Genomic DNA, 19,130 nt, shown 5'->3' on the forward strand with positions numbered 1-19,130 from the left:
GTTTCCTCACCCCCTTCAATGTTTTAAAAGCTGTGGAAGGTTTTCTTTAAATGCGGCTGATGCACTTAGATCGCAATTTGCATTTCTCCACCAGCACCTTTGTGCCTTTGGGAAATGGGTTGACAAACACTTAGAAGGGTTTGCATTTGGTTGAAGTATACAATTGCCTGAATGAAGAGTGTTGTTTAGTAACACAGACATGAAAACAAAACTTGTTGTGCATGAACTGGCCAGTGTGACCTAGATTTGATCTGGTGTCTGGAAAAACGTGGCCAACTAGCTTTGTGTATTGCAGAAAAATCCTACACATGATCCCAAGGGAACCGTTGTCCCTCCTGTTGACAAGCATCTGCTTTGTGTGGCTAGCGGCATGTTGGACATCATGATTTAAGCATGCAGTGGTGGATGTTTTGGATACTTGGCCACCTTTTCCAGAGTGTTGCTCGGCTTGGGTCTCGGGCCTCAGGCCTAGATTGTCCTATAGTGAGGGTAGCCAGGGTCTGCTTTCCCCAGGGGCAGACTTAGCTTGGTCACATGCTCGAGTGCTTGGGAGAGTACAATTCTAGATTCCAACAATCACTCTCCCCTTTTCAAAGCCTTATTGAAGGCACATCTCCTCCAAGAGGCCTTTCCTGACTAAGCCCCCTTCCTCCTGTTGTATGCTCCAAGTGCTTAGTATAGTGCTCTGCATACAGTAAGAGCTCAATAAATACAATTGAATGATAGGGGACTGGGAAAAACTGGTTATTTTCAAGATCATAATAATAATAATGTCAGTATTTGTTAAGCGCTTACTATGTGCAGAACACTGTTATAAGCACTGGGGTAGATACAGGATAATTAGGTTGTCCCATGTGAGGCTCACAGACTTAATCCCCATTTTGCAGATGAGGTAACTGAGGCACAGAAACAGAAGTTAAGTGATTTGCCCACAGTCACACAGCTGACAAGTGGCAGATCCGGGATTCGAACACATGACTTCTGACTCCCAAGCCCGGGCTCTTTCCACTGAGCCACGCTGGTAGGGTGGCCTTAAAGGGAGGGCTTGCTGTAACTGCTGCTTGTTAGGGTTCTGTATTATTTATTTTATTGTACTTGTAAAGCGCATACTGTGTGTCAAACACTGTTCTAAGCGCTGGGTTAGATATAGGTTCATCAGGTCAGACACAGTCTCTGTCCCTAAGGTTCACAGTCTTAAGTAACAGGTACTGAAGTGCTTAGTACTGTGCTCTGCACATAGTAAGCGCTCAATAAATACTATTGAATTGGAGTTGAGAAAACTGAGGCACGGAGGAGTGAAGTGATTTGCCCAAGGCGACACAAGCAAGCAGTTGGCAGAGCCCTGGCCAACTCGCAAGAGTGACTCCCAGGCCCGTGGTCTTTCCACTGAGCTATGCTGTTTCTCAGCAGCTGCTTCTTGCAGTGGGAACGAGAGATGGAGGGGTTGCCTGCTCCCCCCCCCCCCCCAGGGGATTACATAAGTGCTTTGTACAGCACAGAAAATACTACTGATTGATGATTAAAGCATTAAGGAGGTGTGCCAAGTTAAATCAGCCTGAAAACTTGTGGCTGTTGTAGGGCACCTGAGCGCTTTTAGGGGCCTCTGCCTCCCTCTAGACTGTGAGCTCGGTGTGGGCAGGGAATGCATCTGTTTATTGCTGTAGTCTCCCAAGGGTTTAGTACAGTGCTCTGCACATGGAAAGCGCTCAGTAAATATGACTAAATGACTATATAAGGAAAAGCCAACAGAGCTTCCGACATGTCATTCTGGTGAAGTGTTCTTATTAGATAAAAGTTGGGGTAATTGGATGAAAAAAAAAGTCCACACCATCTGTTTAGGGTTGGGGGATGGTATGTAAAATGTAGGTTTCGTACAGCTCTTTGGAAAGTGGGTTTCACAGCAGCTGGGGAGAAAAATCTTCAGTGCAAAGGTAATGAAGGAGGCTATTGACAAAGAGCTGGGTGGCGTTGAAAATGGTTTTGGTCATGGCCATATCCTAACTGCTATTTACATAGCCTAGGAAAAGGTTTTGGGGAGAATCAGATGGGTTGTAAGTCATATCCTCGTCATCTTAGCTCCCCTTTCTTGATTGGCTGATAAACTTAGCAGCCAGCTTTCCTGCCTTTATTTCACTCTGGGAAGCAAGTCAGGAAGCTTAGTGCTGCAGTTCAGCTGGTTTAATCAGAGGGCAGGAGTTTTTGCCTTTTACTTCAACCGCTTTAGCCTCTTCCGCAGCTGTTGGGCGAGATTTCTGACCAGGCATTACACCAGAAAATCTGTTCTTTAAACAAATAGGCACTCATCCAGGGTGAATAACAGTTTATACCAGGTGAGTAATGAACTTGTAAACTTATTTTGTGGCTTGGGTGATATTTGGAAGTCTGTTATGGAGTATAGAATGCCCAAGAACTAGGGAATGGTTTCTCAGGCCAGGTTTTTGGGCCATTCTGTGTTTAAAAAAATTAAAAAAATAAAAAATAACCCATTTTGGCACTCCTAGGATATTTGAGTATAAGGTCAGCTTGTTGTGGGCAGAGAACTTGTCTTCCAACTTGGGTCGTATTGTTCCAAGCACTCAGTATAGTGCTCTGCACATTGTAAGTGCTCAGTAAATATCATTGATTGTTGTCTTTTGCCCACCACACGCCGCTCCCCCCCCCCCCCATTGTTTTTCTTAAAAGTCACTTTTTTAAACAATTCCTGAACGTTATGTCCCATGTGCTGTAAATAGGATTATTTTTCACCCAGAGGATGCAAAGAATTCATGCTAGCTGACCACTGGATAAAGCTGGAATATGGTCATATATCCTTTGCATATCTCTGTCTTTGAAATTTCACGGACTAGAAAAGCGCCTCCTGTCTCTCAGTTTATCCTTTTCCAGCCATCTCCCTTTTTGAAATACAAATAGGTTCATTTTCCTGGCACCGAACTGAAAAGTACAACCTGTGGGTTAGGGAGTTGCCTCCCACTCAAGTGATCTACTTTTGCCAAAATTGAGTTTCGTATGGAATTTTCCACAGTAGTTATTTGGGAAGCCCAGGGGAGAATGATGATCCTAAATTTACTGCCCGTTGCTGGTTAGGTTTGCCTTTATCCCTATCTTAGAGGAGGCTTGGGCAGTCCTTACACTACTCAGGTTTTCTTCCTTGGACTCCCATAATAGCCCTGCTGCGTTTTCAGTGTCTTTACAGAGAGTTGATGCCTTTTCTTACCTGCGTGATTGGCTTGTTGATGCTCTAAACTTAATCCTTGTGGAGAAGGCAATATATCTCTGTGTGTTTTCAATTGCTGGGACTAGTGGTCCACAGGGATTTAAGTTTATTACTGCTTGTTTAAGAGATGATTCATCTAGGGGGGAAAATATTCAGGCACATGGCAAGCTTGCCTGTCTTGAAACAGATTCAGAAAATTGAAATAGTCAACCTCAAATCCCATCTGCCATGAAGGGGAAAGGCAATATTCTGGTTCTGTGGTAGTTGGAAAGAGCTGTGTCTTGTGGGGACTTTTGACTTTGTTTACTGGAGGTAGTGTGCATTGATGTCCACTTGGCAAGAGGTTTCTTTTTTTTTTTTTTTTTTGGTTTAGTTTTTTTTCCAAGAAATTTAGGATTTATAAGGAAAGGGTGACAAGTACTTTCTTCACATAGTAACAGTTTTATATGAGTGCTTTATAGCAGTTTTATCATCTGTAACATGATGGAAGGGAAGTACTGTTTCAGTAGAAGCATATGTCTGCAAGCTGATTTCATTTGTTGCTGTCTAGAGAAAAGAGGGTTTATCTTTTGTTCTTCTGCATGGGGCATTTTCTCTCTAGCCCTCATCAGCATGGGAAGCAAATGAAGTATAGATTTTCTATCTGGCTCCATTTTTGCATAGGTGAGGGCGAAGCAAGAAATGATGAAAGAGAAGGGAATATTAGTACTGTCTTTATGAAATTCTCTAGTGGCACGTAAAATGATCATTTTGAAGAAACTTTTCTGTCAACTGTGCTGGCACGAAATTTAACTCTTTGGAAGTATAAAGAGGTATGGGATCAGTCTAGTTACAGTCTGGTTATGAAGTTGTGGTGCGAGAGGCAATACTGGGGAGAATGTGCCATCAGTTAGTTAATTGTCTTCCAGAAAAAGATGATAATCTCATCTGGTGGAGTTTTGGAATATGGCAAATTCAATTACTTACAAGAGGGGCTTTTTGGTTTTTGAGGATAGAGCTTGTCTTTTTTAGAACCATCGCTGCTCCCTATCCCTTATTACTGAGTTGTCTGTTTCTTATAAGGGGGACAGTGCTTAGGGATGACTTATTTTAAGAGATGCAGCATGGCTTACTAGAGGCGCACATGTGGCAAGGTGGAAAGAGCAGGGCCTGGGAGACAGGGGACCTGGGTTTTAAACCTGGCTCTGCCATTTGCTTGCTATATGACCACTTGACTGTGTTTTACTTTCCCTATCTGTAAAAATGGGGATTCAGTACCTGTTCTCCCTCCTATTTAGACTGTGAGTCCCATGAGGGACTGGAACTTTGTTCCACCTGAGAATACTTTTCTTTGGGGGGGGTGTTAAAAATAATAATAATAATTGTGGTATTTGTTAAGCGCTTACTGTGTGCCAGTCATTATACTAAACACTGGAATGGATACAAGCAAATCTAGTTGGACACAGTCCCTCTCCCACATGGGGCTCAGTCTTAATCCCCATTGTACAGATGAGGTAACTGAGGCATAGAGAAATGAAAAGACTTGCCCAGGGTTACACAGCAGACAACTGGCAGAGCCAGGATTAGAACCCAGGTCCTGCTTCCCAGGCCCGTGAGTTGGTCAGGCTCCTACTTTGTGCCAGGCATTCTACTAAGCACTAGGGTAGATATAAGATAGGTTCCAGTGCTTAGAACAGTGCTTGGCCCATAGTAAACACTTAACCAATACCATCATTATTATATACAGTTTCTGTCCCATAGAGGGCTCACATTCTTAATCTCCATATTTCATTCTGCATTTAAAAACAGGCTTTATACTCTTTGTACAAAGAGTTGGTGGTGTGACCAAATTTATCTTCTATTGGAACACAGAGAAAGTAAATGAAGTACAACAGTGTAATCATTATTTATACTGAAAGTATGGATTTAAGGGATTTAAATTCAGGTTAAAAATTATATTTTTCAAAAAATTGGGGGTTTTAATTTTTTTAAATTTTATTATATATATAGCATTGCCTGCATGGCAACTATTTCTTAATGATTCCTTGTATGAAAACAATACTTAGCTACCCCAATACTCAGCATCAGAAGTAATAATGTTAAGATTTCCTAGCTGAGTTGTAGAGTGTTAAACTCCAATGAATGTCCGCAGATTCACAATAGGCAAATCTTGGGTTTATTCATTCAGTCATACTTATTGAGCACTTACTGGGTGCAGAGCACTGTGCTAAGCACTTGGAAAGTACAGTTCAGTAATAGAGAGACAATCCCTGCCCACACCAGGCTTAGATGAGGGTTCTTTTTTGAGATAAGGTGAATGGTGGCCTTCACAAGAGAAGTGAAAACCGAACAGAGATCATTCAATCAATTGTATTCATTGAGCGTTTACTGGGGAGCACTAAGCGTTTGGGAGAATACAGTTTAAGGGTTGGTAGACACATATACCCTCCAGGGGGATTTTCGATTTCCTTGCTCTGTAAAACATTGGAAGTTTCTTTGAATAACTAGCATCTGTAGGGAATAATTTATACCACATGTAATACTGACCCAAACCTAAACGTATAGTATTGCAGCATGTCAAATATAGGAACTACAGTGGCATTACTGACATGCAACAAACAATCGCATTAAATAGCGCGTCAACTGAAGATGGATTTATAAAGTTTGGTAATGAAAGTGCTGAGATTAATTTGTCTTGTTTTGGGGGGAGGGGGATGTTTAAAAATTATTCAAGAGGAGAAATTAAGTAGTATCTGGTAAATCCCTAAAAATTCATTTCTGCCTTATACATTCTATGCATCCTGAGGGCAGGGGCTCTTTCAGTAAATAAAATCAATTTTCAAACTGCTACCTTCCCCTTAAATTCTCTAAAGAGCTGTGTAGGATGTGAAACTGCAATTTGAATGATTGCAAAGCTTAGGAAACATAAATGTCTGCCTTCTCGTACTTTTCCTTTTTGTAAATTTTCATCTGCTCATTCTGCAGGCCATTTTGAGCTTTGGGAAAAGAAACAAAAGTAGGAGAACATCAGGTATTTATTTACAACTTCCCCTTTCTCCCCTTTTTTTCTCTTATATCAATACAGCATTCTTGAAACGCTGGGGTTGTTGGAGTGGTTGGATTTTCCCTGGAATTGAGTGAGAAATTCAGAAGACTGAAGCCCAGGCTCACTGTCTACCTTTCACGGAGGCCCAGCCGTGAGAGGACAGAAGAAGGCACGTGGCGAATCATGACGGCTGACAAAGAAAAGGATAAAGACAAAGAGAAGGACCGGGACCGGGATCGGGACCGGGAAAGAGACAAAAGAGACAAGACCCGGGAGAGCGAGAACTCGCGGCCTCGCCGGAGCTGCACCTTGGAGGGAGGCGCCAAGAACTACGCGGAGAGCGACCACAGCGAAGATGAGGACAACGACAACAACAGCGCTACCACAGAGGAGTCCACCAAGAAGAATAAGAAGAAGCCGCCCAAGAAAAAATCTCGCTACGAGAGGACGGACACTGGCGAGATAACGTCCTTCATCACCGAAGACGATGTGGTCTACAGGCCAGGAGGTAAGGAATTCTAAATTTGGGGGTTTTCCAGTCCAACATTTTTCAAGTGGCCTCTTGGAGAAGCCCGTTTTTTGTCGTTACGGTTCTAATCTGGGGGGCCTGGACCCCCACAGGAGGGTGGGAAGGAATTGTTTGTTGCAGACCAATTGTTGGTCTCTGGGCAAGTAGAAAATGGGGGAATATAACTCAGAGCTGGGTAGGACCTGGATTTGTTTTTTTTTTTTAAATCAATTTTGAGCCTCTCATGTCTTCAATCCTGAGCTTTTCCTTGATTTTTGATAGTAATAACCCAGTAAAGACATTTAGTAAGCATCTACAATGTGTCAAGCACTGCATTATGTACTAGGGAAAATATGTGGTTGCTAAGGCCAGGTTTCCAGCCCCCAAGGGGCTCACACTAAATTCCTTCTGGAACTGTAGACTTACCCTCAAGTGTCCACTCTACATAGGCAGTGGGGGTCAGTCTCCTCCCTCCTCCTCCTCTGCTCCCATTACTTTTTTAAGATTAAATTTACTTTTCCTCCATTCCACACACTCCACCTCATAACCTGACTCACCCTGGCCAGGAAGCTGTTTACCTTTTATGCTTGTTTTCAATCCTTAGTGTATTTATGCACAATCCCCCGCATGGCAGGGTTGCGATGACCTCTCCGATGATTGAAAAATGGGAACAAACTGGCCTTTAAATTCCCAAATGCCAGGTTAACACTGGTGACTGGAAAATTTGAGTGAGTTACTGGGAATGAACTGGTCACATAGCTGCTGCTAACACTGGAGTCTTTGAGCCTAAGGTATCGTACTCCCAGCTCTTTAACTGATTAAAGGATCATTTGATCCAACAGGACCCAACACTGTAAAACTATTGGGATTCATTCAGTCATATTTACTGAGTGCTTACTGTGTGCAAAGCACTGTATTAAGTGGTTAGGAGAGTAAAGTATAACAGTAAACAGACACATTCCTTGACCATAATGTACTTACAGTCTAGAAGGGATTAGCCAGTGTGCCCGAGGTAACAGAGAAAACCAAAGCATCAAGATGTCAAAGAGGAGTCCTGGAAATGTCATGGGAAGCACATCAGTGTGCAGTAGAGTTTCCCTGTGCCTTTGAATATGCTGGGGAATTAATATCATTCCCTTTGAAGCAGGTGAAACTAAACCTGTCAGTTGTTTGGAGTCCCTGAATTTGCACCTGGCTTGGATTCAGGGAAGATGACATTTATGGTATTATGGAAAAGTGAAGTTAGGGTTATTGGTTTACTTAATGAATAGGGGATGAAAAAGTTGCCTCAGGTCCATTTTGGCTGTGCCTGAGTTCAAGCTCATGTTAAAAAATAGATCTGAATAGGTGGGCTGTTAATTTCCTTCTGAGTATTGCAAATACCAGAAAAATTATTTCAGTATGGTAAAGATTTAGAATTTTCTAGCAAGAGTGAGTAGTAACACTGTTCCTTATCATACCCTTGCATTATTGGAAAACAGTCTCCTAGAACAGTGCTTGGCACATAGTAAGTGCTTAACAAATACAATCATTATTATTATTAGAATAATTCTTCTGGATTTTGGAGGTTGAGAGCATTCAAAAACAACCACCAACCTGCCCATAAAGGTCACTGGCTTTATTATCTTTGGGAACTTAATGTCCTATCTAGGTTAAAACAAGTAAGAATCAGTTCCTCTGCCTTAATAGAAATCTCATGTCATGGAGTCACTGCAAAATTACTCATAATGACCCATCCCAGGACTGAACTGTATCATGCAAAGGAAATGAGTTTCTCTTTAAATGAGGATTAGGTCATTATAGTTGAGAGCTGGAAAAGGCCTATTAGTGCTGTCACCCTTTTCCTCTGCTACAGAGCTGGAGTCAATATAGACAGTTATCCTTTGTGCTTGAAAAAGGCCCAGCTGATGGCAAAGGTCACTTTCGGGTCCATTGTGTGAGTAAAAAGGCCAGTATGGGATCCGCAGTCCCACCGGTACTGTGCCTTCACAAGGACTGTTCTTTGCTATGATGCTTGTTTGCAGTGCCTGATGCTCTTGTCTTTTACTTCCTGGCCTTGTTGTTCATGTGAAGTTTCTGTTTGTAGCGAGTTGCTCCTTTCTTGAGTGCAGTCCACTATGTCGATCTATCTCTGGCAGTTATCTCCCAGTTTTCAGTTGAGATGCAAATGAAAAGCAGCAGTTGAGAAGCAGAGTCCCCTTAATGGCTAAGAGCAGGGGCCTGGGAGTCAGAGGGACCTGCTGTGTGATCTTGTTCTGTGGCCTTGGGCAAGTCCCAAGAGAGTCCCAGAGAAGCAGCATGGCTCAGTGGAAAGAGCCCGGGCTTTGGAGTCAGAGGTCATGAGTTCAAATGCCGGCTCTGCCACTTGCCAGCTGTGTGACTGTGGGCAAGTTGCTTCACTTCTCTGTGCCTCAGTTACCTCATCTGTAAAATGGGGATGACGACTGTGAGCCCCACGTGGGACAACCTGATTCCCCTGTGTCTACCCCAGCGCTTAGAACAGTGCTCTGCACATAGTAAGCACTTAACAAATACCGTCATTATTAAGTCACTTAATTTCCATGGGCCTATTAACTCATCTGTAAAGTGAGACTAAGACTGTGAGCCCTATGTGGGAGAGGGGCTGAGTCCAACTCAATCTGCTTGTATCCACCTCAGTGCTTCATACAAATGTCTGACACATAGTAAGTAAGACAAATGCCATTATTATTATTATCATTATTGTTCAACTGAGACTATACTATCATTGATGGAATTTGGGTGCTTATTGTGTGCAAAGCACTGTATTAAGCGCTTGGGAGAGTACAATACAGCAGAGTTATAGACATATTCCCTGCCCACCATATGATGTTTCCTCCGTCCTCTTTGCTCTTGGTTTCCCAATTTCAGCTCATTATACAGTAGTCCTTTTGATATCTCCATATCACTTATGTAAATATGCTTATACCCTGCTATTTCCAGTATTCATAATCCCCTTTAAAACCCATCTTTCCCCTGTAGACTGTAAGTGCCCTTTGGGTAGAGATCTTATTTACCACCTCTGTTGAATTGTACTTTCCCAAGTACTTAGTACGGTGCTGTGCACCCAGTAACTGCTCAATAAATCCCACTGATTAACCTGCTGTCGCCCCATCTCCCTTCATGTCCCACCAGCACAGCCGTGTTGCGGAGCTGTATTGTTGCAGAACAAGCTTGACACTCGATTTGACTAAAAAGTCTAGTTGTCCTGAGGACTTCGGGACATTTATCACCTAGACATCTGTCCCTAGCCGGCTGCCTCCACCATGCCTGGGTGAGGCTGCAATGATTGCACTGTTGGCAGAAATCCAGATATCAGGCCTACCACGTCCACCTCAAATTCATCCTTTCTTGCCGTAACTCTGCCCTCTACTCTGCCCAGCAATGTTATTTCTTCATCTTTATTGACTCCCATGCCAGTTGCCCTTGCCAGTTGTAGAAGATCTTTAACTTCCTCCTCAACCATCCCCTCCCCCAGCTCACCATTCCCCCCGCATTTCTTGTCTCTACTCACCTGACCATGTTTGTTTGTTTGTTTTATGGTACTTGTTATGCGCTTGCTATGTGTCAAACACTCTTCTAAGCACTGGGGTAGGTGCAAGTTAATTAATTCAGACACAATCCCTGTCTTTCCTGGGGGCTCACAGTCTTAAGTAGGAGAGAGAACAGGTAGTGAATCCCCGTTTTACAATTGAGGAAACTGAGGCACAGAGAAGTTGTGACTTGCCCAAGGACACACAGCAAGATCACACAACAGGTCCTCGGACTCCCAGGCTTGTGCTCCTTCCACTAGGCCACACTGCTTCTTGACTGTACTTTATTGATAAAATTGAAACCATCAGACATGATCTCCCTAAAACCTCCCCTGATATTCCCCAGTCCCTTCTTCAACTCTCCCATCATCCCCAGCAGTATCTTGGGGAGAGCTCCCACCTCTTCTCAAAATCTACCCCCTCCACCTGCACCTCCGACGCCATCCCTTCGCACCTCCTCACAACAGTTGCCTCCTCCTTTCCTCCCTGACTGCCATCTTCTGCTCTTCGCTCTCCAAAGGTTTCTTCCTCTGTGCTTTCAAACATGCTCATGTCTCCCCATCCTAAAAAAAGCCCTCCCTTGATTCCACGGCTCCCTCCAGTTACCACCCCATCTCCCTTGGACCATTCCCCTCAAACTCCTTAAGCGAATTGTCTGCACCCCCTACCTCCTCTCCTCCAGTTCTCCTCTTGATCTCCTCCTGGCTTCTGCCCTCTTCGGTCCATGGAAATGGCCCTCTCAAAGGTCCCCAGTGATCTCCCTAAATCCAGTGGCCTCTACTCCATCCTAATGCTCCTCGATCTCTCAGCTGCCTTTGACACTATGTAGTACCCCAACTCCTGGAAACATTATCCAACCTTGGCTTTGCTGACATTGTCCTCTCCTGGTTTTCCTCCTATCTCTCTGGCCACTCATTCTCAATCACTTTCTTCTCCCATCCCCTAACTCTGGGAGTTGCTCAAGGCTCAATTCCTAGTGGCTTTGTATTCTTCATCTACACCCACTCCCTTGGAGAACTCATTCTCCCCCAAGGCTTCAAGTGCTATCTCCATGCAGGTGATTCCCAAATTTATATTACCAGCCCCAGTCTTTCTTCTTATCTGCAGTCTCTTATTTCCTCTCAGGATATCTCTATTTGGACCAACACCTCAAACTTAGCATGTTCAAGGTAGTCCTCATCTTCCCACCCAAACCCTGTCCTCCCCCTGACTTTCTCATCACTCTAGACTACAGCATTATCCTCCCTATCTCCCAAGGCCATAACCTTGGCATTAACCTCAACTTATCTGTCATTCAATCTGTCACCAAGTCCTGCCGGTTCTACCATTGTGAAGTAGCTAAAATCCACCCTTTCCTCTCCATCCAGACTGCTACCTTGTTGATCCAGGCACTTATTGTAATTTGCCTTGACTACTGCATCAGCTTCCTTGTAGGCCTCTCCGCCTTTTGTGTCTCCCCACTCCAGTCCATATTTCACTCTGCTGCCTGGATCATTTTTCTAAAAAAAAAAGTTCAATTCATATTTCCCCATTCCTCAAGAAACTGCAGTGGTTGCCCATCCACCTCTGCATGAACCAGAAACTCTTTACCGTTGGCTTAAAAGCACTCAGTCTCCTTGCCCTCTTCCTATTTTACCTCTCTGATTTCCTACTACAGTCCAAAATGGACACTTTCGCTCCTCTCATTCATTCACTCGTATTTATTGAGCGCTTACTGTGTGCAGAGCACTGCACTAAGCTCTTAGAAAGTACAATTTTTCCTTTTTTCCCTAACGGCAGTCTACATGGTATGTTGTTCTCATACATCTCGCCACCTACCCCTCGCCTATCTCCTCCATCTGGCCTGGAACTCTCCCCCCGCCCCCCCTACCCCCCCCCCCCCCAATCCAACAGATGATCATTCTCCCTGCTTTCAAAGCATTATTAACATCACATCTTCTCCAAGATGCTGTCCCTGACTAAGCCCTCATTTTCCCTACTCCCTCTCCCTTCCACATCCCTTTGCATTTGGATTTGTACTGTTTATGCATCCCACCCTCAGTCCTCAGCACTTATATCCATAATTTATTTTAATGTCTGATGTCTCTCCCCCTCCCCCGCCCCCCAAGACTATAAGCCCATGTGAGCAGGGAACCTGTCTACCAAGTCTGTTATAGTGTACTCTTCCAAGTGCTTAGTACAGTGCTCTGCACATAGTAAGCGTTCAATCAATTACAATTGTGTGAAGCTCTGCCACTCCCCCAGGACTGCAACGGAAGCCAGTCTGCCCAGAAGGTCCCCTGCAGCCACTTTTACCCTCGACATTGCTCCCCATCCTACCCTCTCCACTTTGGCAGCGTGAGGGCAAAACCACCGCATCCCTTATGCACTTTTAGAACATCAGGGCTTGGGTGGCGATGGCTTTTATGACACTGGCCCTGTTTGGGAGGTGAGGAGAGTGAAGCTGCCTCTTTAGTAATATTGTTCTGCATCTCTTCTGGTATTCTTGTCCTTGTCTTTTTATGTTGTCCTTGTTTCGCTTTTCCTTATGAGTTGGAGCCTCCCTAGTTTTTTCTTAGATTGGGAGCCCCTTGAGGGACTACATCTGATTTTCAGGTGTGTACTTCTTCCCAGTAATTTACCCAAAGTAGGTGCTTAATAAATACTATTGCTCCTATTCATCTTGGGCTTCCTGTGGAAACTCAAAGATATTTGGAGGTCCTTTTTTTTCCTTTTCTTTTTTCTTCTTAAAGTTGGTGGAGGGAGAAGTGTAAGGCCTGGGAGTGAAGTCAGTACCACTCTATAGAAGATGATTTGTGACCTATCTTATGTATGGTCTCTAACTGACTTCAGGAGCCAGGCAGCCATCCCTGTAGTACCATGCAAGGTGAGATGAGAAACTGGATATTCTTCACTCCAGTTCAGAGGTGAACTATTCATGAAACCATGGGAGAGGCTCTGTATCCCTAGAGACTACTTCTTTCTCCTTGTGCATGACACTGACTTAAGGTCTGGTTGTTTTTTTTCAGCTTGATTTTACAACAGATCTCCCCTTCATCAAGCCCCCAAATAGTAGAAATAATTTAGAAGTTCCTTTAGTTTTCAAAGGAAAGCTGGAATAGGCTAATCTAGACCTCAGGATATTCTGTAGGGGAGTAGAATAATTGGGCCTGTTTGCTGACATAACCACTGGTGCTTTTTATTCCTTGAAGCTGGGCTTGTGAGCCTACCTACTTGTTTTCTCTGAGTGAGTCTTGTTCTGACAGGGTGGAGCTTTGCCATCGTGGCTCCATCAATCCAGATGAAGGAAATCAGCTAGCAGAGAAGGCCATTGTGTGCAGTGAACTTGATTATTCCTCCCCTTTTTTCATTTCTCTCCCTGCCTGTCCTCTTTCTTTCCTAGTGTGTCACCTCACTGACACCCATAGTTAATGCTGAAAAATCATCACTCCTCATTGCCTCGCAGGGTTCCTGGGTCCTCAGTTACCATTTTAGGAGCCAGTTAGCTATTCTTGGGCTGTGGTAAATGATATTATGCTTTAAATGGATTGCTGGGTCTGTCTTTGAAATGGTTTTCGTATAGTTCTAGAAAAGTTGAGACCAAATTAAAATTCATAGAATTAATATGACTATAAGAACATTACACCTCACCCCACACATGAATAAATTATCCAGAGTAAAGTATATATTATGGAATAGGTAACCAAATAGCCACCTTGTAAGACCATTTAGACTTTTAAAATTGTTTCTGCACGATATTTACTCTTTTGACCTTCCCAGCTCACCACTTTATCCTTGCAAAAGAGGTGGCTGGTATTCAGGTTGTGCAGTATGGAGGCAAACGTGAGCTGCTTTGTTTCTCTGGGAAAATTGGCAAGGTTCAGGATTATCAGGAAGTGGTTTCCCAATCCTGTGGCTCAGCCACACCCATTTTCCATTTAAAAAAAACACACAAACAAAAACCCAAATCAAAACAACTCCCCTTCCCCCCACCACTTGTTTTATTTTGTGATTAATGCTGTCGGTCAGATCGATGCTAAAAAAATCCGGTGTGTCTCTTTCATTCTGCAATGAAATAACACCGGCCCATGTTTAAAAACTTGTTGGACCCTATTGTATGTCTCCCCTGTGTCTAATCCAGCTACTCTTTTGTCTGCCAATTCTTAGTCTGCTTTTGTCAAGATGACTTTGTCATGGTAACAAATTGATTTATTACACAGTAAGTGTGCAGCCAGATTTGCTTACAGGCTTCTTCAGCATGAGGTATTGATTTCTAAAGTTAGCTCGGTCAGGATGGCAAATTAATTTCTTTCTCTTATACCCAGTCAGCTTTGTCCTAGTCAGCAGGTGGAGATAGATCAAATATGGAAAGAAATCTGATTTCATAGGAAGTGCTCTTTCCATTTTAAGTTTGAGCCAACACTGTGTGATCCGTTACTGTAGCTAAAGAATTGTGACCCTAAGCAAGGACCCATGGAACAGATGTCAGCTTTTGGGGTTCACTTATAATTTGAAAGTGAAGAGACAGGAATGCTAAGAGTGTGTTGGAAGCTCCCTATGAATGGCATCGCTGATATTAATCCTTTAGGTTTTGGTCCCTTCTGTTTAGTGAATGTAGAAAAAGTAGGAGATGGGTCAGTGATAGTACAAGTAATAATGGTGTTTAGTGCCTACGGAGTGTGATTCAATTAGTAAGGGCGTGGGAAAGTACCACCAAAACAAAAGACATTTCCTTACACAAGTAGCTTAGAGTCCAGTGGGGGAGACAGAAATTATTTTGCGAATAGAACAACAGCCAGGGATTCAAGAGGGAGTAGAACCAGTAGACCAGCATTAGATTATAGATCAAAAGGGGCTGAATGTAGAATTGAATATGCATATATTCAACCAAGCATTAGTATTTATTGAGGGCTGTGTGCAGGGCACTGTACTAAGTGCTTGGGAGAGGACAGCACAGTAGAGTTGGGAGACGAGATCTCCGTCCCCAAGGAATTTACAGTCTAAAGGGCGAGGCAGATATTAGAAACAAGGGGAATGACAGGCTATAAGGATATGTACAAAAGTACGCTGAGGGTGGAATATCAAAGAAAATAACGATATGGTTCTGCAGAGATGGGGAAGAAGATAAAAGTGATGACTTAGAGGCATCAGAGAGGTAGATGTTGATTCGTGCCCTCAAGGAGTTGATAATCTAGTAGGGCTGTGTAGACGCTAAAAGAGAGTTTAAACAGAAACGCTGAGGATCTGCTCAAGAAGCAGCATAGCATAGAGAGAGAGCCCAGGCCTGCGATTCAGAAGACCTGGAATCTGTTCCTGCCTCTGCCACTTGTCTTCCATGCAACCTTGGACAAGTTGCTTAATTTCTATCTGCCTCAGTTTCGTCATCTGTATAATGGAAATTAAGTCCTACTCCCTCCCCCCTCGATTGTGAGTCCCGTATGGGATGGACTATGTCCAGCGTGGTTATCTTGTATCTACTCCAGTGATTAGAACAGTGCTTGGTACGTAGTAAGCATTTAACAAATTCCACGCGTAAGTGTATCATTTTAGGGGTTATTTGGTGATTGATGAAATTTGGGGTATTAGAAATTTAATTGGGGATGGCATGCTTAAAGGTTTTAGGAGAGTTTAGAAAATGGGGAGAGCTGTTGGCAGATTAGGGCTGAGGATTTCAGGGCAGGGAAACAAAGTGAGCAAAGGGGTTGGGACAGGCCAATTGAGTACTGGGTGCAGTTAATAGGTTAGATCAGGAAGAGAGAAGAGTGCATGCTGGGGAGAAGGGTTTTAATAGCGCTGTTTTGTAGCCGTGATGATTTATCATGTGCTTACAAGAGAATCAGATACCTGGTGGCATAGGGGCTTTGCAGTCTTAAGAGGGAGAGAGAGAGAGATAACTGGTATTTTTCAAGCGAGGAAAATGAGACCCGTGGAGGTTTCAGTAAGGTGTCCTGACAACCAGTCTCCTCTCTTCTAGACTGTAAACCTGGTGTGGGCAGGGATTGTCTCTCTTTATTGATGAATTGTACTTTCCAAGTGCTTAGTACAGTGCTCTGCACACAGTAAGCGCTCAAATATGATTGGATGAATGAATGAACCAGTCCTGTACTTTTCCACTTTTGGAGACTCTTGAAACCAGGTGAACAGTTAATGCAGCCATTGGAGGTTTTTGAGAAGTGGAGAGATGTGAGCTGAATGATGTTGCAGGAAGACGATTCAGGCAATAATGTGGGGTATGAATGGAGAGGAGAGGAGCTGGAGGGAGGGGAGCCAGGAAGGAGTCTAATATAGTAGTCTCACTGTGATTTGATAAATACTCAAGCCAGATGGGTAACTGTTTAGGTGGCGAGGAAGGGCTGGATCTGGGAAATGGGTAGTCAGCAGGATTTAGGAGTTCTTTCAGTGTTGTATTAAGTGCTTACTGGGTGCAGACCGCTGTACTAAGCTCTGGGGAAAGCACAGTACAACACTAAAGAGTGACAGTCCCTGCCAACAGCGAGCTCACAGTCTAGAGGGGAATATGTAGACAACGAGGAGTTGAGGATGATCTGAGGTTGGGTGCTTCTGTGACACGGTGGATGATGATACTATTGACATAGCCAGCGAGTTTGAGAGGAGTAGAGAGCTTGAGAGGGAAAGTGAGAAGTGGAGTTTCTGATATGTCGAATTTGAGGGCATACATTTGCAGTTGTCCCGGAGATCGGCAAAAGAAACTTGATAAAAAGGACCGGAGGAGTGCCTACTCAACAAAACCAAGATCTGATAATAATAATGTTGGTATTTGTTAAGCGCTTACTATGTGCAGAGCACTGTTTAAGCACTGGGGTAGATACAGGGTAATCAGGTTGTCCCACGTGAGGCTCACAGTCTTAATCCCCATTTTACAGATGAGGTAACTGAGACACAGAGAAGTTAAGTGACTTGCCCACAGTCACACAGCTGACAAGTGGCAGAGCCAGGATTCGAACCCATGATTTCTGACTCCTCAGCCCGTGCTCTTTCCACTGAGCCACGCTTCCAAGGAGCAGGAGGGGAGCAGCACTGTGGGAGGCAGCCGAAAGGTCAAGGAGGAGAGGGACAGAGAAGAGTCTCGGGGATGTGGCAATCAGCAGAGCCCACTGGGCATGGTAGGAAGCTTGTTCTCAGCATGACATAAAACTTTGCATGAAATACCTGGGGCTCTGCTCATAAGTAGTTCCATGGAAATTGATTTGACAGCCAGGAGACTGGGGATGAGGGGCTTTGGAGAAACTGGGTATATGTGAATGTCACAATGGGGTATCAAAATGTGTGGATACTTTTCCGTGATCTTTTCCGTGATACGTGGAAAATCAAGGTGGAAATATGCCTAACTGTAAATGTTTGGATGTAACGCAGTTATTGAAGTGCTTCACCCAGTCAGCTCCTACATGCTTGGAGATTTGTGGCTGAGATCTCAAAAAGAAGACACTACTCCCTCCCCTCCCCGCCCCAGCACACACTCCTCCCCAAGGCAGGGAGGGCGGAATCCCAAGCCCTGTCTGTGCAGAAGCAAAATCCCTCTCCAAATCCTTTGGAAATGAGAGGAGAATTGTTTGGTCTTGCCATGTAGAATTGCTTAAAAAGAGCTTTAAAGATTTAAAGGATTTGTAAGGATCCAGGCCAACAGTGGCACCACCGGCTATGTAAACAGCAAACACACTTGCCGGGAATAAGGATGTTGGTGGCACGGCATCGAAACATTGGGGGAAGCTTGCCAGCATCACTGCTTACTCATCTAGTGATAAAATTGAACAAAGGGCTGATTTCACAGGAAGCTCATTCCCAACAGGGGTGGCTGGTGTCTGGAGATGCTCTCAAAGCTGGCCTGGGTGGCGAGGACTCTAGAAATAGACCTAAAAGTTACCTTGAAGACCTGTGGGCCGACCCACTTTGCTCCAGCTTGGATTGGAAACCGGTCGTGTTTGGATATGAAGGTTCCGGTTTGCAGCCGAGGCCTCCGTTCAAAGTGGCGAGGCCCAAGAGAACTACTGCACAAAATGCTCCCTGAGTTGTGATGATGGGGAAGGTGGTTCAAATCCCCCATCTGCCTAGCCCTATCTTCCTTTCTGTTACCTTAACGCTTCTTGGTATTTCTCTTTTTAATTTACTTTTTTTAAACTTTTGTAGCGATACCATTCTTTACCTAGTTTATATTGGTCAATTTTTGTCCGCTGGCCCCGAGGTGCCAAATTTTTCATTTTTAGTTGGGGAATGGGGATATAGGGAGCGGGACAGAATTGGTGGGGGAGGGAGAAATGAGGGTTGGCATAGTACAGGCTTCAAAGAGACGATAGGTCATAGAGCCACCTTTTTGGGTATCTTCAGCCCTGATCAAAAGCATTCACTTCTTGTCAGAGAAGAGTGAGGTATTGTGGAAAGAGAATGGGTCTGGGAGTCAGAGGACCCGGGTTCTAATCCCAGTTCTGCCATGTGCCTTCTAGGTGTCCTTGGGCAAGTCTTTTAACTTCTCTATGCATCAGTTGTCACATCTGTAAAATAGGGATTCAGTATCTCTTCTCCCTCCAACTTGTGAGCCCTGTAAGGGGCAGGGACCATGTCTGACCCGATCATCCTGAATCCTTCTTAGCACTTAGAAGCATGCTTGTCTCAGAGTAAGTGTTTAACTTGTACCACAGTTGTTATGATTATTATTATTATTAGACCTGGATGAGCAAGTCTCGGAGCCCAGCCCAAAGAGCTGTGGGGGTGATGGCCCCCATTACCCCCTTGGAGTGGGGACCTATTGTCCTTGTTTGTCCCTTCCTTTAGCTTGTGAGCTCCTCAGGAGTGGAGACCTTGTCTTTTATATGCTTATGAGTGCTTAATACAGTGCTT

The 19,130-nt window shown here is 44.1% G+C and overlaps 1 protein-coding gene across 7 annotated transcripts in view; it reads left to right on the forward strand.

Moving 5' to 3' along the window:
• The window catches only part of RERE (arginine-glutamic acid dipeptide repeats), a 517,539-nt gene that overhangs the window by 170,664 nt on the left and 327,745 nt on the right, over nucleotides 1-19,130 (forward strand). For 6 of the 7 annotated variants that reach the window (XM_029066878.1, XM_029066882.1, XM_029066881.1 and 3 more), the window contains exon 2: nucleotides 6,279-6,747. In XM_029066878.1, coding sequence (XP_028922711.1) covers nucleotides 6,423-6,747 — 325 coding nt within the window. In that variant the 5' untranslated portion in view covers nucleotides 6,279-6,422. Of the gene's footprint in view, nucleotides 1-2,231; nucleotides 2,331-6,278; nucleotides 6,748-19,130 lie in introns of those variants that run through there. The other variant, XM_029066880.1, reaches the window with a different exon arrangement.

This window comes from Ornithorhynchus anatinus, chromosome 5 (genome assembly GCF_004115215.2).
Source record: "Ornithorhynchus anatinus isolate Pmale09 chromosome 5, mOrnAna1.pri.v4, whole genome shotgun sequence".
NCBI lineage: Eukaryota > Metazoa > Chordata > Mammalia > Monotremata > Ornithorhynchidae > Ornithorhynchus > Ornithorhynchus anatinus.